The sequence below is a fragment of the Taeniopygia guttata genome, chromosome 4 (assembly GCF_048771995.1).
Source record: "Taeniopygia guttata chromosome 4, bTaeGut7.mat, whole genome shotgun sequence".
NCBI classification, from domain to species: Eukaryota; Metazoa; Chordata; class Aves; order Passeriformes; family Estrildidae; genus Taeniopygia; species Taeniopygia guttata.
Genome location: NC_133028.1, coordinates 61296079 through 61318270, shown reverse-complemented (window position 1 = coordinate 61318270; position 22192 = coordinate 61296079). Strand labels below are relative to the sequence as shown.

Genomic DNA, 22192 nt, shown 5'->3' with positions numbered 1-22192 from the left:
ATAGAGTGCTATGCAAATACCTGACTCATAATTGTCTAAAAGACTGCCCTGGAAAGAAGGAATTTCCTTATAAAGCAGGGAAGTGGAAATATTGATTGTTTGTGTGTTGGTAGTTTGGTTTTTTAATTTTTTTCAAGACAGCTGAATTTTATTACTCTGCATACACAAACAGTAATACTGGAAGGTAGACACTTGCTATTTTGATTAACTCTTTTTCAGTTTGTCAGAGGTAGTGCCAATTCTTGAGATACATTTGTTTTTTCTGTTTGGAATTATTAGTTCCTGTATGAATAGTGACATCAGAACCCTGAGTTCACTCAAAAGTGCAGATTGTGACAGACACTTGGCTTTGGTATTGTTAGACTTTGGATGGTGTAGTCAATAAAAGGAGCCTTGGAATAGTCATGGACCACTTTCCTCAATATTTCCCTGTGTCTTCCAGGGACACTTTGGGGTTATTTGGATATTTGGATTATTTGGATATTATTTTGTTATTTGGATATTTTCTACTGTCAAATCCACAGTGGATGGTAATGATTATGTTGATGTGCTGATAAAACAGATAGCTGCATCTTCTTACATGTTTTCTGACATTTAAGTGATAAAAATGCTTCTTTGTATTGTTACCTTTGCAATGCAGTAATAGCTCTCAACAGTGATGGCCTGCTGTTGAAGATAGCAGCTACTTCTGTAATTATTAGATTGGAATTTCTTTAGGATCCTGGGCAAAACTGACCTTTCTGTAACCTTAAAATTAATAGATGATTTAGGCATTTGGGACAGGGCATGCCTGGACTTCTGAAATTACTTGCAGCTTTTTGAAGTGGTTGGCATTTCAGGATTTTACTCTGTTATAATTTGCAATATCTTGTGTAGACTGCAGGTATTGCCCTCAGACTGTAACCCTAACCCTAACCCAGTACACCCATGAAAATAATTATTCATTTTTCTCTGCTATAGTTAAGCAGAGGAGGGGGAAAGAAAATTCATGGGGTGAGATAAGGATTAGGACAAAAAACATTTTAAGGGAAAACAGCTTTAAAATTTTAAAAGGTATAAAGTAAAATCTATTAAGAGAATTAAAAGAGGATAATGAGAACTAAAAAGTAAACAGTTCAAACACTTTCATCCTCCCCTCCCAGCCCTTCTGTCCTTCCCACTGACAGCACAGGGAGACAAAACATAGGATTTTTAGTCAGTCTAAAAGTCTTTCTTCAGTTTACTTAGGGAGAGGAGTCTCTAGCTATGCTGTGGGGTCTTTCCTACAGGAAACAGTTCTCTGTGAACTTTTCCAACATGGTTTTATTTTCACAGCAAACAGTCTGCCTGGAACCTGCTTGCAATTTGAAGTTCCTCCTACGGGCAAGCAGTCTTCACACAATTGCTTTTTGTGGCCATTTAGCTTATGGGGTGCAGTTTTTAAGGATAAGTTGTTCTAGTATAAAAGCAAGGGTCCTCTTCCTCTATTTCTGAAAGCAAGGGCTTTCATTCTCTCTGTTCAAGCTTCTCACCCAAACACAGCTTTTCAACATCCACATGCTCCAGCACGAGTGTCTTTTTCTCATGGGCTGTGGGTGAATGCTGCATCCTCACATGCACTTCATGAATTATAGGGAAACAGTTTATTGTATTACAGTCCTCACCATAGCTTGCAGAAGAATTTCCGCTTCGAGGTCCAGAGCACCTCCTCCTCCCCTTCCCTCTTGTGCACCAACCTTGGTGTCACCATGTTGTTCTCCTCACGTGTCTTCACCTTTTCCTTTTCTCTGACTCGGGAGAGAATTGGTGTCTGTAGGTTCATTTGTTCTCAAATTCTATCAGTTGAAATGTTTTTATAGAGTTCTGCAGCGCTGAAAGGTTGATCTTGTCCAGGCCCTGCAACTGGGGAATCTCTCGCCATGCTTTTCTCTATGTTGGACATGTGGTCTCTGCCAGCACTGCACAAGCTGCACTGGCTGCCAGCTCCACTCCGTGCCTTTTCTTCATGCAGGACACCGAAAAAAGAAAAACTGCACCACTGCTTTTGTCTTTCTGTCCGCAACATGGCTGGTTAAAAGCAGCTAATTAAATAAAGTCCATTGTGAGCCATGCTGAGACAGCTGCAGCCGTGCGGTCCCACCCAAGCTGCATATCTGCTCACAGGGCTGGATAGCTCATGTTGCCCTGGCAGCATGGCCTGGTGGCTGTGCTGGGACAGGGTCCAGTGGCCCTTTCTGGGAAGGGGCCGGGGCTGGCTCCCCAAGGAAGGGGGCCCAGCCAGCCTCCCTCTTGAGAGCAAGCAGCAAGACAGCTTCCCGCGTTTTTTTGTTCTTAAATATGTTATCATAGAGGCGTTATCAGCTTTTTTCTAATTGGCTTACAAGTGTGCTAAGTCTAAGAGCTAGCCAGCAATTGATTTTTGCCAGGCATGGAGGGAGGTGCTAGCAGCTCCTCACAGAGAACCACTTGGGTGGCTGACTTTTTCCCTCTTCGCCACAAATCAATTCATGCCAAACCAGCACAAAAGAGATTGCCATCAACTCTCCACTTACTTAAGTTCACTCAAACAAGTCACCTCTGTAAGAGTAAGTGAGTGCTTTAAGATAATTGCCTTTTCCCAGGGTAGCTTTGTCTTGCTAGAATACAACTGGAATCCTCTGAGGTTAAAAGTAATTAAATGCACACAGTTTTTTCTTTTTGGTTAGTTATTTGCTGTCAGTGGAAGGAAAAGGTGCCACTGGAATGCTGTACTTTCAACATTTCAAGCTACAGTGCTTGTAAAGTAGTTTTTCAAGAGAAACTAGTCTGTTATTAGAGAGTGTTTTCATAATGTTTGAGGGAATTGTAGGAAACGCAACTTTGCGTAGGAGACTGGGAGTGGAGAATGACAATTCCTCTGTAAGCACTAAATGCTCTATTAGTTTTGAGGACTGTTCAAGGAGATGCTTAAGATAATTGATGATTCTATTCTAATCCAAGTCTGCAAATCTGATTAAACCCATCAGTTTTTCATACTTTGAATTTACATCTGCTGTTTTGGATCCAATTAGTCACATCCAGCTGCTTTTTTTTTTTGAATTGCCTCTCGGTTTTTCAGAAGAATCAGAATGAGTTTTAACTAGTGTATATTGCAGAGAAGTGATACATTTCCTTTATTGTAATCAAAGTTGTCCATATCCCTTGACCAGAAAGCATGAGCTGATAGGTGTTTTGCTCTTGTGTTTATACAAGAACGGAGATACAATTCACTTGTCTTGAAGTTACTTAAAGCTTATCACAAAGAGTAATGTAGTAACTAGAAGCATAATTTCGAATTGTAACTTTCCAGCTTATTAAACATTTTGATTGGGTTTTTTTCCTGGCAGTTGGGAAATGTAGCATGTAGATCTACCTGGCTATCTTGACAGCTGAACTGGCATGTAAAAAAATTACAATAATGTTTAGTCTGTGTATAGTAACAGTAAAACCAAACAAAAACCCCTCAACAATAAACTGGGGTAAATAAACTTGGTTCTGTCTGACAAAGACTGATGCTGGTCTGGAATCTGTTCCTCTAATGGTTTTTTTGTTTTGTTTTATTTTTTTTTTACTTTTTTCATGCCAGATAAATAAAATGTCTGCAATTTCCTGTGGCCCTGTTTCATTACAGTATTTCTTGCTTCAGTGGGCCACCCACTGAGTAGATTTTCTAGCCCTTTTTTTTAGCCTAGAAAGGAGGCTTTAAAATAGATTAAAAAGTTAAATGCCCATTTAGCTTTTTCCTGTGACTGTCTTTTTTCCCCCTGAAATAATAAGATTTTATTAGCATGACAGATCAATCAGCATTCATAAAATACTAGAAATAATGTAATTTAAACTGATGAAACAGCAGGACTTATGGAGAATATTGCATTCCTCCTTAAAGACAGTGTTATGCTTTAATATTAATATAGATAAGGTGTGCACACCTTATCTTTATAAGTGACCTTATGAAGGTCACTTCATAATTTGTTGTGGCATTTTGCATATTCATCTTGAAAGTGCACAGACTCAGATTGTTTTCATTTTCAAGTGATTGGAATCCCTTGGGCATCCAGTGATACTCTCTCTTGTGTATGATCAGAGAGAGGGAAGAATCAGAGCGCTTCTGTGCAGCTGTTCAAGTCTGTTTCACTGGCAAACATTGTGCTAAGTCTGTGCTTGCAGTAGTAAATAAATGCTACTTAAGAAACTGGTATTAAACCAAGAACTTAATGTTTAATACTCTCTTTTTTTTTTCTATTTTGGACCTATGGAGTTTGTCAAAAGTTACGCAGTGCCAATTACTTGCATGCACTTATTCGAGTTGACACATCACAGGCAAAACTTTATTGGGTATGAGTCAAACACTTCAGTTTTTGACTGAAAGCTGCAATCAGTAAACAATCCTCACTGAATTACACAGCAATCAAAAAAGGAAAAAACTATGAGTGCACCTTTTCCAAAGTATGGTAGTGTGAGCTCCTGTTGACGTGGGTGTGGATCTTCAAAGGCATTTAGCATCTCAGTACAGCTTTTGATCTGGATCTAAACAGACAAACTTTTAAATTATAGTTTTTAACAAAAGGAAGTACACGGGACAAAGTGACAGGACTTCACGGTTATTCCAGTACTCTGTAAGCTGAAGCTATGGTGTTGCTAAACTACACCATGTAAGGCTTCCATGTCAATCTGAGCATGTTCTAATGAACGACTATTAAATTTTATTGCACATTTAAGTGTGTGCCTACCTAAAATGCCTTTTCTTGTCCTTGGGATTGTCTCCACTAGGAAAATTTCTGCTGGAGAATACAGCAGAGTCCCCTAGTGGAAATATGCTGATGGGAGGAATTCTTGGTTATAGTGCTGTTGTTCCACCTCTCTGAATAACAAAAGCTGATAGGAGCACTCTGCTGTTGGCAGAGCTGGATCTGCATGAGAGCTTTTTGCCCTCACAGCTGGCTAGGTGCCTTATTTGTCCGTGCTTCTGGCTGTGGAAGGATCTTGACTGCCAACATTTTAGCACAGACCTACCCTTAGATATCAAGCCTCTCTCATGAATGTGAGTGTGAATGATGTTGCTTGCAGGTCTTGCTCTTTATCTGATGAGGCACTGAACAAATTTAACTCGTTAAACCCAGGAATAGATGACTGCTATCTACAAAATGCCTGAATTTTTATTTGTGTATTATAAACATTAAGTATAAATACATGCATGAAAATGTATTCCTATAATGTCTTGAGAGCTCTAGTGGATGAGTAGGATTTGTCAAAGAGTTTGAAGCACTGAATTTAGCAGCTGGAGTTGATTTTTGCTGGATACTATTCTGTGATTTTGGTGCTGGGGAAAATTGTTTCTAAATTGTCCCTTCTGCTCTAGGTCCTAAGACTACTGAAACTTGAGAGGGGAAGAGATTGTGTATTTCAGCTGGATCCCTTCACCTTCTTCTAATGGAGCTGTGAAGATGATGTGTTCAAGGAAGGCTCTGTAGGCAGCAGGTGTTTGCTAGATTCTTGGCTTACCAATGTAGGCCTACTCAGGTGTATGGTGTGAATGAAGGAATTCCTCTGTGTAATTTCCATGCATTGCTCTGTGTCAGACCTGCTTGGCTTTTCTTGGTGCAGCTGCTCTTTTCATGCTGCTCTGAAGTTTCACCCTGGGAGTGATTAGCGCATGGACTGGGTAGGAAGTGTGGAGAGTGTGTTCTCCTTACTGGTGCCTCTGTCCAGGGGCCTGGCAGGCAGTGCTGTGGCATTACTGAGACAGGGGTTCTTCAGGGGAGAGAGGATACAGCCCTAAAAAGTGGTGGTAGTGGTTTGGGTTCTTTTTAAATTAAGAGGGCAGTGAATGTTTTTTTTCACCCCACAAGTCTTTTCAGAGATGAAGCATGGATGGGACGTCTGGCTGACTGGAATAAGCCCTGTTACTCTAACGGAGATAAGGTGGATTGCAGGCACGGAGCTTTTCTGGCAAGTTGTTACTAACATAGGTGCCCCAGGGACTTGTCAAGGAGAAATCTTGTTAATGCGTCAGCGGTCGCCTCCGTGAGGACTGTCCGGCTTATACCGGTAGGCGGTTAGCCCCGGTCGGAAAGTGTCACCGGGGCACGGAGGTGCGGCTGGCCGAGGGCTGGGAGAGATGGAGCGGAAGGCGTTCGGAGCGTGCGGGGCCGGCGGGCCGCGCCGCGTCCTTGGCCTCGGGCGCCGCTGGAGCCGTGCGGGGAGGCGCTGCCTGCACGGCGGGGCGGCGGGCGGCCTCCCCCGCCCGCGGGCGGCCCCGCGCTGCGGCGGGAGCCGGCGCGGCACTTCCTGTCTGGGGCGGGCAGCGGAAGGACCGCGCGCGCCGCCCCGCAGGAAGCGCTCCCGCGCCGCGCGCCGTGGCGGTGAGCGCTCCGCCCGCCCGCGGGAGCGCGCCTCGCCGCCGGCCGCTGCGCGCGTCCATCCGTCAATGTGAAGCCCCTCCGGCAGCGTAAACATGGCGGCGTCCGTGCATGAGGGGCCCACGAATCAGCTCGACCTCCTCATTCGGGCCGGTGAGCTGCGCCGCACCGGGCCGACGCGGGGCGGCAGCGGGGACGGGCCAGGGCGGGGGGGAAGACGCGGCGCACGTCGCGCCCCGGCGGCGAGCGGGAGGCAATGGAGGGCAATCAGGAAGTGATCACCTTGGCAGCGGCCCGCCCGCGGCACTTGCCTCCCGGCGCGGGCGGCGCCGCCGGGAGTTGCGGCGGGGCGCACGGAGGAGTTTAGCGGGGTTTTGGAGGCTGGGACCAGAACCAGGAAGTGCGCGAGGCTGTTGTCCTCCCGCCTTTCCCGGCCCTCGCCTCGCTCCGAGCGCTGCCGCCACGCTGTCTGAGCGGGCAGGCCGAGTGCCGCCGCGCACCGCACGCAGGGCCGCGGCCCGACCTCCCCAGGCAGCGCACCCCCGCGCGCGTCCCCCGCTATTCCGGTGCCTGTCCCCCGTGCCCTTTTAAACTCTGCTCTGGCGGCGGGGCGGGAGGAGGCGCCGCCGGCAGGGCCGCGGCCCCACGTGTGCGACGCGGGGGGGCGGTGGCGCCCCCTCCCCCACGCGCGGCGCGTAGCGGAAGCGGCGCGTTCCCCCGGGGCCCCGCGCGGGGGAGGGGCCGCCGTGGCTGGCGGGCGGGGGGCGCCGGCCGCCAATGGGCGCGCGGCGGCCGTGGGAGTGGCGGCGCGGCGCCGGAGGCGCGCGCGGCACCGGAGGGCAGCCGACTGTAAACACGGAAGTGGCCGCGCCGCCGCCGCACGTGGCCGCACCTGCCTGCGGGCGCCCCCGACGGGCGGGGGAAGGGCGGGAGGCTGCGCCGTGCTGGGCCGAGCCTTCCCTCGGGCAGCGCCGCAGCTACGGCGGGTGAGGAGGAGCGAGGCGGCGGGAATGCCGTTCTCTACCGCCGGCCCGTGCAGGTGCCGCGCTTTCTCTGGCCGCTCCTCCGCACCGTCGGATCTTGCAGCGCCCGGGCCCAGCCGCTGCCGGGATACCGTTTACCCGAGCTATAGCACTTTTTCGGAGTGGTTTGGCCTCTTTCCGTTTCGTTATATCTGTCTGACAACAGGATACTCCAGTGATCGCAGGACTTGTTTTAAAGTGTGGCAAAGCCCTGGAGAACGAGCAAGGTTACAACTGACCCATACCTCAAATGCAGTGTTTGGAGAGCAATCAGCTCTCCACCGAAGTTGTACTAGATCTGATTTTATTTTTGCCTCTACTACATGAAGCTCAACTTCTAAAAGCAGTCCTTGGAACCATAAACAGTACAGTGTATGGCATTATAGGTAATGAATTGTGCAGTAGCTGCACTTGAATTTTCGGACAGAGTCAAGCTTAATACTGGCTTTGCATTCACATGGCAGTGGGTTTTTGCAGGCCTAAAGATACACTCTGTCGTTTATCAGTGTATTAAGATGCTTTCAGAAAGGGCTAAATCACATAATCATCATACTTTATTTATACTTAATATGGAAAAATAGCCAGGATTTTTCAGAGTTCCTACACCCCAGACATGACAAAAATCCCCACTACAAAGCAGTAAAGAACTTTTCTGCTGCATAACAGAAGGGGAGTAGGTCCTAAGCATTTTGACACTTGGGTCTAGGATGAAGCAGTAGCTTGACTTTGCCAGTAGAACAGCTTTCATATCCGCAGTTCTCGCTACTGCAGATTTCAGTGAGTTGTTTTTTACTTTTGATTGTCTGTGAATAGAGAACGTTTAAGTAGTTGATCTTTGTGTCAACACCTTAAGTCACTGTAACTAGATTGCTTGAGAGTGAGCCCTTAGATAAATAATGAATGACCTTTGCTTTGCTCTTTTTGATGTCCTTTGGCATTATTGGTTTCATTAGCCTGAACAATTTCATTCCTTTTTTCCATATTTATATTGCAGTGAGTGATAACCTACACATGTCTAGTGTTCCCATCATCATACTATCAATATACTATATCTGTTTACTTAGTTTTGTATGTGGGTATCACGTGGATTTAAGTGAGGAATTCTTTATCCTAAGGGATTATAATAATTATATGTTGCTTTTTCCCATGGCTGCTGGTTTCACTGTTGACAAAACTTCAATGTTTTATAACTGTGGGAAATAAGATAGACCAAAATTGTTACTGCTTAGTGTTGTCTTAATTGCCAGTTGTAAGAGCAACACCTAAATGACTTTACAGAGATATGTTTTGGCTTTGTAGTTAATATTTCTGTCAATATTGGGCTGATAACATATGGCTCACAGTGAAACAAGTGTTTTGAGATGGTTGCTCTCATCTTTGTTATTGATTTGCCTTTATGCAGTAGGTTAGGCATCATCCTTAAATTGTGTGCAGCTGAGAGTCTTGAACAGAGGCAGGCTTAGGGAAGTATTGAAAAACCCAAGAAATTGGTTTTTGTTCTCTGAATAAATATCCACCATAAAACAAGCAGTAAACTGAAGAATGGTTTCTTTTGTAGTCATGTTTTGCATACAGAAGGATTTCTGGGGATTACCTATAGAGGCAGTTCAACTGCTTTTAATTAAGATGTCGTTTCAACACTGTTACTAACTTCCACTGTTGTTTTTAAATGCTGAAATAAAACAAGCATGTGAATGCCAGTAAACTTTAATGGGGTTTGTTAGTGTATAGGTAGTCACTCTTTACTTGCTTGGAATTGTGAATTCTTCATTCAAATGTTGCTTTGGTTGCCTGATAGTATTAAAGGGTAGGCTATTGCAGGTGCTACAGTTAAGTGTTGGCCTTGTAAAAGCAGATGTTCATAGCACTTCAGGTTAAAAGGGGGGTTGCGGGGCTGTAGTGCAGTGCAAAAGTGTACCATTTTGAACATTTCAGTCCATTTTTTCAGTCTCATAAATTGCTTTCATTATTTTTGTTAGTCTTATGTTAGAAGGGGGGGACATTGTTACCAAATGAATATGTTGCCACTATTTTTTTCTGTAAATTCAAAGTACAGCCCTTTCAGACTTAATTACTATGGTTAGTATTGCATAACAGCTGTTGAGAACTTTGAATAATCTACTATGCATACTACTTGGGTAGAAAGTGGAGTTAGCAAACATTAGGACAAAAATAAAGATAGACATCAAGTAGCCTAGTTACCTGTTTACACTTTAGATCTGATTTTGTTTTCTGAGGTTTTTTTTTTAAAAATAGATCAAAATTTTTAAATTAAATATTCTAAAATAATGTACCAAGGACTCAGATTCTTTCATAAAAGCAGTAAGAAGAGATCTGATTTTAAAGAACATAAGTAGTAGTATTAGCTCTGATGTGTTCTATATCAGTAAATGGCAGTTCTCATGTTACTCAGTTACCAAAGTGTGGAAAATTTACTTCCATTCACATAAACTACTTTGCTTCATTTGGGCAAGTTACAGTTCTTTCTGAAACGATTGTATAATATAACAGACCTACACCTTATATTGTTTACTGAAACAGTACAGTCTATTTTAGTTTTGGGGTCTTGCATATAGTTGATAGTATAAATATAATATAAATAGAATTGGGTATTTTTAGAGAAATGGGTGATATATTTCAGTCTTTGGTTAGAAATGTGATACTTGTGTATCAAACTCTTGGGAAGTTGTCTTTCTAATTGTGGAATCCTACTCCTTTTGTTTTGCTTTTCCCCCCATCTTTTTTGTGAGAACTGTTGTGATACAAGTGTAATTTAGTTGATGACACTTGATCTAGTAACTTGCAAGAAGAGCTGCCTGTTATTTTCTTGTCCTATCCCTTCTCTGAGAGAGCCTGTTCCCCCATTTCATCTTCTATGTCTTTTTTAGCTGTTTTGGGGTATCATGTCTTCTATCTGAGCACTCTGACATGCTGTCTTCTGTTAGACATTTACTAGCATGTCAGAAAGATATTTGACATAAATTTGTGTTGGGTTACAAATTTCTCCTTTTTTCTTCCCACTGTGCTGGTGCAGTAAACATTCCCTGTGAGGAGATGCCAGCTCCTGATGTTCACTGGATAGACAAATGCCTCTAAGGCGAAAACTGTGTACTGGGTAAAGGAGAATTAGTTAGCTGAGAAGACTTGAAACTTGGTAATAGAACTGAATTTAGTCAGTGTTTTCATAGCTGTCCTTTTGGCAATGTTAGATTACTTTGTTAACTGTCGTGATAGACAGACAGCATGTGTTGTTCAGCCAAAGCCAGAAGTGTTACTATTTTTTGCTTGATTTTTTTTTTAGTTGACAGTTTTAGTGGAGTCCCAAGTAGCTCCCATTGGAAAAGCATTTGTGAAGAGTGTATTTTCAAGTGTCAGAGGCTTTTGTGGAGTAGATAGTGTATTTTTATTGGAAATTGAAGGGTTGCTTAGGGGAGAGGTTGAGTGGCTCCTTTGCTCTGCTATTACAGTTTTGCAGTCTTAGTCCCTAATACTGGTTGTATTTCCTTTCCCTCAACTCTAGTCTTTCATCAGAATATCCTAGTACTGGAAAAGTACATAGATGCTGTCTGCTATCTTTCTTGCCTGGTTCCTGCCCTCTGCTAAGTACCTCTTAGTTGTGGTGCAGCATCTAAACTGTTTTCTGTAGGAAAATTTTGTATACTTTTAAACATTTAGGAGATAGTTAATTCAATACCCTCTTACAATTGAAATTTGTCAACTACGTTTGAATTTATTTACAGAAGTCCTTCGTATACTGAACAGAAGCAGCTAGCTGATTGGAGAAGCTTTGCTTGACATGCTTTGAATCTTACTGCATGCATTAGAATAATAACATATTAAATACTGATTTGGACTTTCTAATTTCAGTAGTTTGTAGAATTTATACATTCTTTATCAACTGTCTGAATATTGTTCCTGTATTCTGATAATCAGTGAAAATTGTTATCAGGTAGATGAGGGAAACTTAGTAATCAAATTCTGTGCAACTGAAACTTTTATTTAGAAAGAGAAATGTTTAGTCAGAGGGTTTCCTGCTACAGGAGGGCCAGTCTCTAACAATGCAGGTGGTCAGCCTCTGACTTTGGATATGCCCAAACAGCTGTTTGGGATGGAAACACTTGGCCAAGCATGGGGAGCATGCAGGGTTTGCAGCTGGGGAAAGCATAGTTTGTGCTGGTTGCCATTGGTTATCCAAGAAACAGAGTGCAAAATAAAGACCCTTCCCTGATTTTCCTGTGCTCTTAGGTAAGTTTTTGTTGTTCACAGCCTGGGGTGAATCAGTGTTGGAATGTCAACTTTAACAGGCATCTACTGTTCCAAAAGATAAAGCTCTCTAAATAGCATCCCAGGCCATAGCTAATATGCTGTGGTGGGAATCCCATCAGCCAAGTCAGCAGGTGAGCATGCAGGCTGGTTCAGGAAGAACTTTGTCACCTGTAGTTTCGCATTTGTGCATCTTTCACATTTTATCCACTTTCATCTTCTGGCTGATATGTTTAATCTGCTGGCTAGTAGGTCGTTCCAAGTTTTTAATCCCTGCATTTGAAAAAAAAACTGCAATATGCTGGAAAGCTTCCCCATGTGAGCCTGCAGGGAATATGTGTGTATCCGGTGTTTCCTTAAGTCAGAAGCAACTCTGGCATTGTTTCCCTGCTTTTCACTAGACAAACCTTGAGTTGTTTCTGTTTTCAGTAGCAGCATACATGCCTTGAAGTTTTTGTAGAGAATTATTCCCAAATCCTCTTTAGTTGTGTGATAGTAGAGATAGGTGACTCTGCTTAGGCTAAAGATAGATCTCCTTGTTGCTGGCTGCCTTGCCGGAGTGGTTCAGCTTAGAGCACATGGCCATAAATGGAAAGAGCAACTGAAGAGAGACAGCTACCTTGGCCAGAGTGTGGATAATGGGCAACAGGTGTTTCTGCAGTCACTGCTTCTCAAAACCCTTACAAGGGCGAGGAATATGGAGTTAGCTGTGCATAGAATTGTAGTTCTACATGGTACACTGGGGGTTTTTTGTGTTGCTGCTGTGTTCTGCACTATATCATACTTAACTGTGCTCACTTGAAGTTGCATTATTTTTTGAATTAGTTTTCCTAAACTTTCAGAACTTGAAAAAAGAACTATTTTTGCCTTCTTCCCTTAGTTTTTGCATAAAACACACCCTTAATACTGTTTATTGTGCTTTGTGTTTTTTTTTAACAACCAACCTGCTAAAATGAATTCAAAATTATTTTTAATGTCAGAAATCAAAACAGGATGTATGTTTTGGAAACTTGTCTTGTATTTACATATATATATGTATATACATAGACATGTATGTGTATATATTTATCCAACAGACTGAAAATTGGAAGAGGTGACCTTTAGATTTTAATGGGATAATAGTTGGATATGGTACTACTTCTCTGTTCCGCTGTGGTAATTTGTAATCATCCTCATCACAATCTGTTTTTTTCTGGTTAATCTGAAGGCAGAAGACAAATCTCAGCCTTCTTCTGTAAGCTCTTGAACTTCTCATGGAAATGAGTAGCTTTCTTGTGAACCAGAAATCTAATCTAGGAAGTGACAGTGTCAGCTCTGCTTGTCTTATGCCTTCCCTAAATATTTCTGTTGACAGGAAGGTATAAAAAGTGTGAAGACATGTGATAATCTTGTGTGTTTCATGTTAAAGATTGAGAAGTATAGTTGTACAGGGATACATGTGGGCTTCTATAAGTAACCTGTTCTCATAATTTTTTTTGTATCCTTCTGCAGTAGAAGCATCAGTTCATGGCAGTAATGTGCACTGCACAGATAAGACAATTGAAGCTGCAGAGGCCTTGCTTCATATGGAGTCTCCTACCTGCCTGAGAGATGCCAGGAGTCCTGGTATGCCAGCCAAAGTCTCTACTCTGGGAGCCATTTCTTCTTCTACTAATCAATAAAACAAGCAAAATGGGAAACTGTTTCTGTGGAGAGCTATATGCTGTTTAAAACATTTGCCTGCATATTTAAAAACTACTGATTTGTTGGAGTTTTACATAATTTCCCCACCCTGCAACAAGTGCACCTACAGATTAAATAATTTATCTGAGATGGGTTGCTGGGAAGAGATAGCTGAGTAATTGCATATTTAAAATTAATTTTCCCCCCTAAACATCATGGAATACTTTTTCACAGTGAAGGTACAGAGCTCTGGAACAGATTGACCAGAGAGGCCATGGAGACTCCATCCTTGGAGATACTAAAATGTACAGGATCCTGGGCAGCCAGCTCTAGGTGGCACAGCTTGAGCAAGGAGTTGGACCAGGTCCCCTTCTAACCCCAGCCATTCTGGTTTCTGTGAATCTAACATTTTAAATTGCTGAAATAGTTACTTTAAGGGAAAAGTATTTCTATTCATCTTTCTATTTTAGAAAGAATACCCAAAACCAATGTGTTGCAAAGTTACCAGTTTGAAAAACCAAACCTTAATGTTGATGGTTACTTTAACTTATGTCCCTTCTGAAGTTACTTAATATATGTTGGATGAAATAATGGTCACACTGAAATGCAAAAGCTACAAAATAGGAAGTAGAGATCAGAGTAATGATCAAAGATGAAGCTCTAATTTGTTTAAATTAAAGTTGAGTTTAGTTCTGAAGAATATTGATGTGGTACCTGTTTTTGCCTAAAGCTACTGACAAATGTGCATGTTTTAGGGAGTTGGATTGATTTTCAAGGTGACAGGATTTTGGAGCAGAACCTTACTACAGTGTTTCATATGCTTTCTTTAAAATGATTTTATGTAAAATACATTAAAATAATCAGGTAGAAACTTAATCAGATATTCTTTTTTTTCATCTCTTGTAGTGGAAGTTTTTGTCCCTCCTTGTGTGTCCACCCCAGAATTTATCCATGCAGCCATGAGACCTGATGTGATCACAGAAACTGTGGTGGAAGTATCAACAGAGGAATCTGAACAAATGGATGTATCTCCTGTTCCAACTTCCCCTGATATCCATGAACCAATGAAAAAGAAAAAGGGTACATATGGCTTTTCATAGGAGCAATCTCAAAATTTTACTTCTGTTGTCCACTGCTGTGAATGGTGCAATTGATACAGGGGAGGAAGGATTGGATGGTCTGATCTCTTTGCTCATACAAACAGATTGATGGGAGACTGAAATGTGAGTTCTTAGAAATATGTGTCTGCATCAAGAAAAAAGAGGGAGCAAGAGAATGGGCTTTGACAAGCCATAAAGGAAGATGGTTTCTGTGTTGTGTATTTTAGCACAAAGTGGAGAAAGGATAGAGTATTCAAAGAGGACTTTTGTGGTAGGTAGCTACTACTGTCTGAAATGTGGGTTTATTTGGTGAGACAGTAGACCTGGGGTTCATGCAATGAAGCAACAGGGTAAATACCAACTTAAAAAATATAAATCAGTTTACAAAATCATTATAAGATCTTCTTTGTGAATTTCTGTCTTTCCTATCTAATTGGCATGTCTTGGAGAAGAAACAATTCAGAAAAGTGTTTGATTGCTAAAGCATTTTGCGATCACATGAGAGGTTGGCACCTGGTGAGGTTGCTCTCTCTGGTCTAGCAGTTTTGTTAGAGGCATCAATACAGTTTAGGAACATTGATTGAATAGAGTTTCCAGGTATGCTAAGATGGAATATTTACTTGTAATTTAGAGGGAAACAAATGCAATGTAGTGATAAAATGATAGAAATACAAGATCTGTGAGTCTTAGAATTAATAAAAATGCACATTAACTTGTCTGCAATTGAGTTAAATCTGCCTATGAAGTAAGCAACCAAATGATAATTACACTTGATGTGCAGTAGTAATCTAAGAATCGAAGTATATCCGTGCCTGTAGCAAGGAAACAGCGGGGGGGAGGGGGGGGAATAGACAAACTGCTTTTTTTCAGCAAAGGCAAACTATAAAATTTTACTCTGCATATGATTAATACTTCTTTTTCCCCATGTATTGTGTGCAGCTGGCCGTAAACCCAAAACCCAGCAATCAGCTTTATCTGAAGGGTCTCCAGATCTAGGTATAAAGAAGAAAACTAGAGAAGGCAAAGGTATATTTTTCTGTTCATTCAGTCTTTAAAAATAAACAGTGCATCTGCATGGTATTTATCACATGAAATGCCCATATCTTTAAAAATGTTATTGATGAGATTGTATTGACTTTATTAGAGTTTTATTCAATGTCTTTAAATTTGTTTGTACAAGATCTAGCACAAGGATGTATGCTCTAGGAGTCTCCTCTAGTACCCTCCACAGTTAATAAGCTTTCTCATTTTTTATTTTTTTTTACTTTGTTGTTATTGACTTATGATGTCTTTTGTGTTGTGTATCAACTAAATGCTACACACGGTTTATTAAGCTACTGCGTAAGACTTGCTTTCAAGTAGAGGCAGCATTTGGGCATTTAGAAAGTGATGGTTGGAAGTAAGGGTAATAAGGTTGCAAATACGATTTCTTAGTTAATTGACAAACTTCAGTGGGACTATATTCCTTGACCAATAGGTTCAGTTTAGTTTAAGGAGAAAAACAAATTACGTGTTGATGTGTTTCTCTATTGGTTGAGTGGAGAATTAGTGCAGAAGAGTTTAGTTTCCTTATGTTTCTCCTGATAAATAGAGGTTCCTTTCTTGGACTCCAAGCCCCTGCTATTCATTCCACAAGAAGATAGACTGGGACACTTGCTCACAGGTTACCTTTGGGGGGTGGTGTGCAGTGTATCAGCTCTTCCCGGGCTACAGGTGAAAAACCTTTATCTCACCTCCACTTGGTGCGCTGAAAGTTGTTCTGAGATGTTGCTATAGCTGGGAGTAACAAAGTTTAGTGACTTGGAGTAGCAACATGCTGGCTGAAAGTGTGCACTAGTCAGCTCTACTGTTTTGACATTTCTTTGAAAGCAAGATCTCTGCTGTTTACGTAATTCCTTATCTGGCTACAGCTCCCGAGTCATCATGTTTGTCAGTAGGGCAAGGAAGAATGGGACTGACTTCATGGAGATGTTTGCTCATGGAAACCAGTGCAAACACTAATTAAACTTCCCTGCAGTGCCCACAGTTGTTTTAGATTTGTTGTAGCAATGGACTTCAGTGGAGTTAACAGATTTTTGTATTTGCTGTATTTAAATATACATCTTGTTTAATTATTTCCTTTCTCTGTAGTCTCTGGAATCCTTACCTTTAATTCTATTTCAGATTTTAGTATTACAGCATTCTCTTACCTGAACAGTACTTTCCAGTTGTCCCAGGTCCTAGTTTCCTGGACAAATAATTTGAAAAAGGAGGCCTGAATTTCTTTCTGTTCTCCTTTTTTGTGCTGGTGAATTCAGCTCTGTAGCTTCTTGTTTTATAAAGTTGGAGATGGTACTGCTCTGTTGTTTTTGGGAGATTTTTTAGCTTTGTTTTAAATTTATTTTATTTCTATTTAAATTTATTTTAAAATTATTATATTTATATGATCTACATATGTTCTCATGAACTACCTCATTCCATATTTTATACTACAACTGGAATAAATTAATTTTTTTTCTTGATATCCTGCAAAATATTTTGTTGACCGGATTTAAGTTTTGTTACTTAATTTAAAAAGTCACTTGCAAAGATAGACTATTTCATATGCAGCATGTTTTCGGAAAACCAGGAATTACTCTACAGTTTAGTACAATCAGAGTTAGGTCATGGAGACGGAGAGATGATTGTACACATCTGGAAAGGGGATCCATTGTTGGCATTCCTTCCTTTGTGCATTCTGGGTACTTTCTGGTGCAAAGTGAGGCAGCTGTAAATCTGATTTAATTGGGTCCTACAGTTTATTCCTTTTCTTGAAGTTCCTGTTTGCTTTCTAATCATGAAACCCACTTATATTTTTGCAAAAACTCTGTTGCAGACCTACAGCACTTGGTGGTCAACCTAGAAATTCTCTTTCTAAAGAGTAAAACCCCAGGGATGAATTCCCTAAAATTGAGGATGATTTAAAGATTCCAGAGTTCTCTTATTGACTCTTTCTTCATATAGGTCTTACTCAAATGTCTCTGAAATATAGTTGAATCTTGGTAGCTCTTGAGTAGGTACTTGCTGCTATTTGGAGCACATTGTAAAGTGCAATTTTTCTCTATGAGGTGCTTTTCAATGGAACCTGTGATCTTCTTTTACCCTTTAAGGTTTACAAAGATAGCTGACTTCTCAAAATCTGCAACAGTGCTCTCTAATATGCCTTAATTTATTTTAATTATGTTTGCATGGCATAACAAGTGCTATGCTAGGCCATTAAATCTCAAGAATTAATGACCTTTTTTCACATACACGCAAAATACAATTTGGTCCATGTCCTTGGAGATAGAGAATTGTTATTAATGTTCTAAGGTTATTATTTTTGGGGATCTGTCGTAGTTCTCCCTTCTCAAAAACTTGAGGAGTCTTTTCCAGCTGTAAATTTGGAATGTGATCTGCTTTGTTTCTTTGGGTTCTCTTCCCCTCTTCCAGGATGCACACGGTCTGGTCAGAGTGCAGACAGACCCTGTGTAACATTCTGATAGTCGCTGTCACAAACGCCTTCCTGGGGCTTCTCCAGTGAAGAGGTGCACCTCTGCAATATCTGACAAGTGCATTAAATTCTTTAGCCTGATTTCATTTTATATCTCTCTAATTACAGAAGGGTACATGGGATTTCTGCCATGTGAATACTCGCTTTTAAGTAGTTGGACTGGGTTTGCACCCTTGGTCAGGGTTAGAACATGGGGCTGCCACCAGTCAGTGTAGGAGCCTCGGATCCCGGACAAACTTAACCGCAGTTGAGATGGTTTGTTGCTGCAGGTTGTATGCCTTTTAAAAATTACTTATTTATATCCTCCTGTTCTGCAGTGTCAAAAAATATACTGGCATTTTCATGCCCTGTTTAATCAAATATGAGAAGAAAATTCTAGTGCTCGTGTTGCTGAATAGATGAGTACTGACTTGGAACATCCTCCCATACTTCTTTTCTTTTCTTTTCAAGAACTGAGAATGGGTGTTGGATTGAACAGGCAGGCTCTTGTGCTGTATAGCAGATCACTTGGATTAGCTCCTTTCAGAATGTAAATATTTATGGAAACTTCCTTAAACTTAACTGAGTGAATTAATATGTGCATGTTACATCCTCTGTGTAATATTGCTTGTAATGCAGATCATATGGAGAAGTTTCTGTTATCTTTAAAAATGGTTTTCTAACACAAAAATGCTTTCTGATGGTAGGAAATACAACGTACTTATGGGAATTCCTATTGGACCTTCTTCAGGACAAAAATACATGTCCTCGATATATTAAATGGACTCAGAGAGAGAAAGGAATCTTTAAACTTGTGGATTCAAAGGCTGTCTCCAAACTCTGGGGAAAACACAAAAACAAACCTGACATGAACTATGAGACAATGGGAAGAGCTCTGAGGTAAAAACTCTTAGACCCTTAAGTTATCTACTACAATTTAAAATCTGATTCTTAATTTTGCCTGCAGAAATACAAAGGTTGTGAAATTTTAAAAACTTTGCCCTTTTGCAGATTTAGCCTTCAGTCTTACACTCCTTGTAACTTTTTATGATACCAGTAATTTTGCAATTCTAATTCCTGAAGTATGTATTTGAAAAGTAAGGTTTTTTTCAGGGAGATCCTTCAGATAATTTGTCAGTGTGTTCTAACTGCTTCTTTCCATACCATCTTACACTGTAGATTTTACTGTGATTACTTCAGGTTTTCTTGCTAGCACAGAATGAGGTTTTATTTAAAATCTATGACTGTGTTGCTTACTACTAAACTGTAATTTCCTTGCAGGTACTACTATCAAAGAGGAATTTTGGCAAAAGTTGAAGGACAGAGGCTTGTGTATCAGTTTAAGGAGATGCCAAAAAATATAGTTGTCATAGATGATGACAAAAGTGAGTCCTGCAATGAAGATTTGTCAATGCCTACAGATGAAAAGTCCTTGGAAAGGGTGTCTTTATCTGCAGAAAACCTTTTAAAAGCAGCAACCTCTGCACGTGGAGGAAAAAATTCCTCTCAGTTAAACTGTACCAGAACAGAAAAAACAGTCACCAGAGTTGTGAATATTGCCTCACCAGCTCATGACACGTCCTCATCTCATCCTTCTACTACCACTGCTACTGTCCCAGCAACAACAGCTCCCAGGTCTGTGTTAATGGGGCTGTTAAATTTCCAAAATCCTATTGCTAGATGTGCAAAAGGTTTGGGGTTGGGTTTTTTGCTTGCTGGTTTGGCTTTTTCATTTTTTTGTTATGGTTTGGTTTGGGTTTTTTTAAGCACCAGTTAAAAACCTGTCTCTCTTAGAACTGTCTGTCCTTGTTGTCATCTGTGATAGTGCCCTGTGTTTTGGCCTAAACACACACATTTATTTTGTAGGACTGTTCGTGTGGCAATGCAAGTGCCCGTTGTCATGACCTCTCTGGGACAGAAAATCTCAACTGTGGCTGTGCAGTCAGTAAATGCAGGGTCACCATTAATAACCAACACAAGTCCAACCACAGCAACAACTCCAAAGGTAGTAATTCAGACAATCCCTACTGTGATGCCAGCCTCTGCTGAAAATGGAGACAAAATCACAATGCAGCCCACCAAAATCATCACGATCCCTGCCACGCAACTCACGCAGTGTCAGTTGCAAACAAAAACGGGCCTGTCTGGGTCAGGAAGCATCAACATTGTGGGAGCCCCATTGGCTGTTAGAGCACTAACCCCAGTGTCCATAGCTCATGGGACACCAGTAATGAGACTGTCGGTTCCTGCTCAGCAGGCCTCTGGCCAGACTCCTCCCAGGGTGATTAGTGCAGTTCTCAAAGGTCCAGAAGTTAAATCAGACACAGCTGCTTTGAAACAGGAATGTGAAGTGAAAACACTGCAGTTGGTAAAAGAGGAGAAGCCAGCAGATGGAAACAAGACTGTAACCCATGTAGTGGTAGTTAGTACACCCTCAGCTATTGCCCTTCCTGTAACAGTGAAAACAGAAGGAATCATCACGTGTGAAAAATGAAGAATAGGTTTCTTCCAGCATGGACTTCTAACTGTTACGGTTTTGAATATACTGACATAACTGGGGGAGGGATGTGAATGCCACCACCAAGTCATAAAGGAGAGTTTTGGAATGTTAATAAACATGCATATGTTGAAGACTTACTGGAAAAAAAATTATTTTCCCGTGTTTCAGTGGGAATTAATCCACAGTGATATGCTGATAAAAACTGCCTCTTCCAGTTGGGAAACAGCTGAACCTATGGAGAAGGAAAGAGAGAGGGACTGAAAAGGGACCAAACAATTTCACTACGCTACCGGTTACCAAGTTACACTAAGACCTGAAACACTAAGAGAGAGCTGTGTGAAAGGTTTGCCTTGGTTTTTAGTTTTCAGGGGGAGAGGAAAGTCTCATTGTTACACAAATGGCAAATCTGATGCATTTTGTGTGCATACCAGCAATTACTACTGTGTGCCCACAGTACTCAACTGGTGCTATGTGAAAAACTATGCTACTAGGTATTGTAGGAAGTGAAATAAAGGAGATTAAAGAGCTTCTAAAAGAAGACAGAGGCATAGAGGGATTTTTGTATCGTACAGCTTAAGCAGATTCAAATTGAAAGCCTTAGACTGATTTTCAGTTATCTTTCTTGAAATAAGCTAATGGCTTGTTTGTGTTAAGCTTTTTTATTAAAACAAACTTTTTAAAAACCTTGTACCTAGCACAGTATTGTTATAGAATAACATGTAACATATTTTGTATGGTAGTTAAAAGTCTGTCTAAATTTCTTAATCGTGGACAAAGTAGCAGCAGGTTTTCTGCCTTCTGCTGTACCATGCCTGTTTCTCTCACTTAGCCTTGACATCTGTGCATACATTTCAGTTTCAGCTCTACTCTCACTTCAGAGGTCACGCCCAGCATGAGCTTTTGTCAGGTCGTTCTAAACCTGTAAATTTTTTTAGTTGAAGTTAAGAGGGAAGTACCAGTGTTCAGAACGAACTACAATAGTTTGTATATTCAACATTTGAAGTATATTCTATTTTGTTGTACTCTTGTTTCAAAGTGTATTCAAGTAGGTTTTAATGAAATACAGAAAGAAAATTTAATGGTGTTTGGTGTGCTGTTTATTTTTTCCTTCTTCCTTTCTGCTAACCTGTTAATCTTCTTTTCCTATCTGAAATCTTCCAGGCATTCATCCTGATATAGATGATACATTGTGAAATTTTGGGACTCCTCCCTGCTTCAAAGGGTTGACCAGCTCTCTCACCCATTTCTTTAAATACCTGTGAAGCTTGCTATAGCTGGTGAGGTAACTTCTGGCAGGGGTCTAGTTCTTAGTTCTTAGACGTTATCAGGATGATGAGCATGCACATGAGCTCTGTGAACTACTTAACTGCTCCTCCAGCTACACCAGATACTGGCTCCATATTTCCAGTCCATGTGCATGGCTTTAAATGTAGCTTAGCCTGATTTCAGGGGCACCACACTGGCACATCAGGCTGTGGGTAGTCAGGTGCCCAATGGACCCCCAGTTCCTAGTGATATGCCCTGGAAAGTCTTCAGGGCAGGAACATGGGTAATTTTGAAGTTTAATTAAAGTCTAAATTATCATCTAACTTTATGCCTGGGAGGAGCAAGTTTAACAGCTGTCTGGAACTGAGGTCCTCTGTAGTGCTGAAAGACACCAGAATTAAATACTTTACATGCTGAGAATCAGGTTACTTGTAGAGTCCTAGCAGCAAGGCCCATTCTTCCCTTCAACTGGTAAGAAGAGTGGGAATAGCTCCACACAGCCAGGTCAGCTTTGAGGCAGGGGACTATGAAAA

At 41.3% G+C, this 22192-nt stretch overlaps 1 protein-coding gene across 5 annotated transcripts in view; it reads left to right on the top strand.

Annotated features, from left to right (window-relative positions):
* Positions 1-21472, top strand: part of ELF2 (E74 like ETS transcription factor 2) — a 37015-nt gene extending 15543 nt beyond the window's left edge. For 3 of the 5 annotated variants that reach the window (XM_072928724.1, XM_030271890.4, XM_004176282.5), the window contains 6 exons: positions 13133-13246; positions 14210-14383; positions 15343-15429; positions 18601-18793; positions 19175-19528; positions 19760-21472. In XM_072928724.1, coding sequence (XP_072784825.1) covers positions 13207-13246; positions 14210-14383; positions 15343-15429; positions 18601-18793; positions 19175-19528; positions 19760-20387 — 1476 coding nt within the window. In that variant the 5' untranslated portion in view covers positions 13133-13206 and the 3' untranslated portion in view covers positions 20388-21472. Of the gene's footprint in view, positions 1-6298; positions 6510-7331; positions 7765-13132; positions 13247-14209; positions 14384-15342; positions 15430-18600; positions 18794-19174; positions 19529-19759 lie in introns of those variants that run through there. The other 2 variants (XM_030271891.4, XM_072928723.1) reach the window with 2 other exon arrangements.
* Positions 21473-22192: the final 720 nt, after the last annotated feature.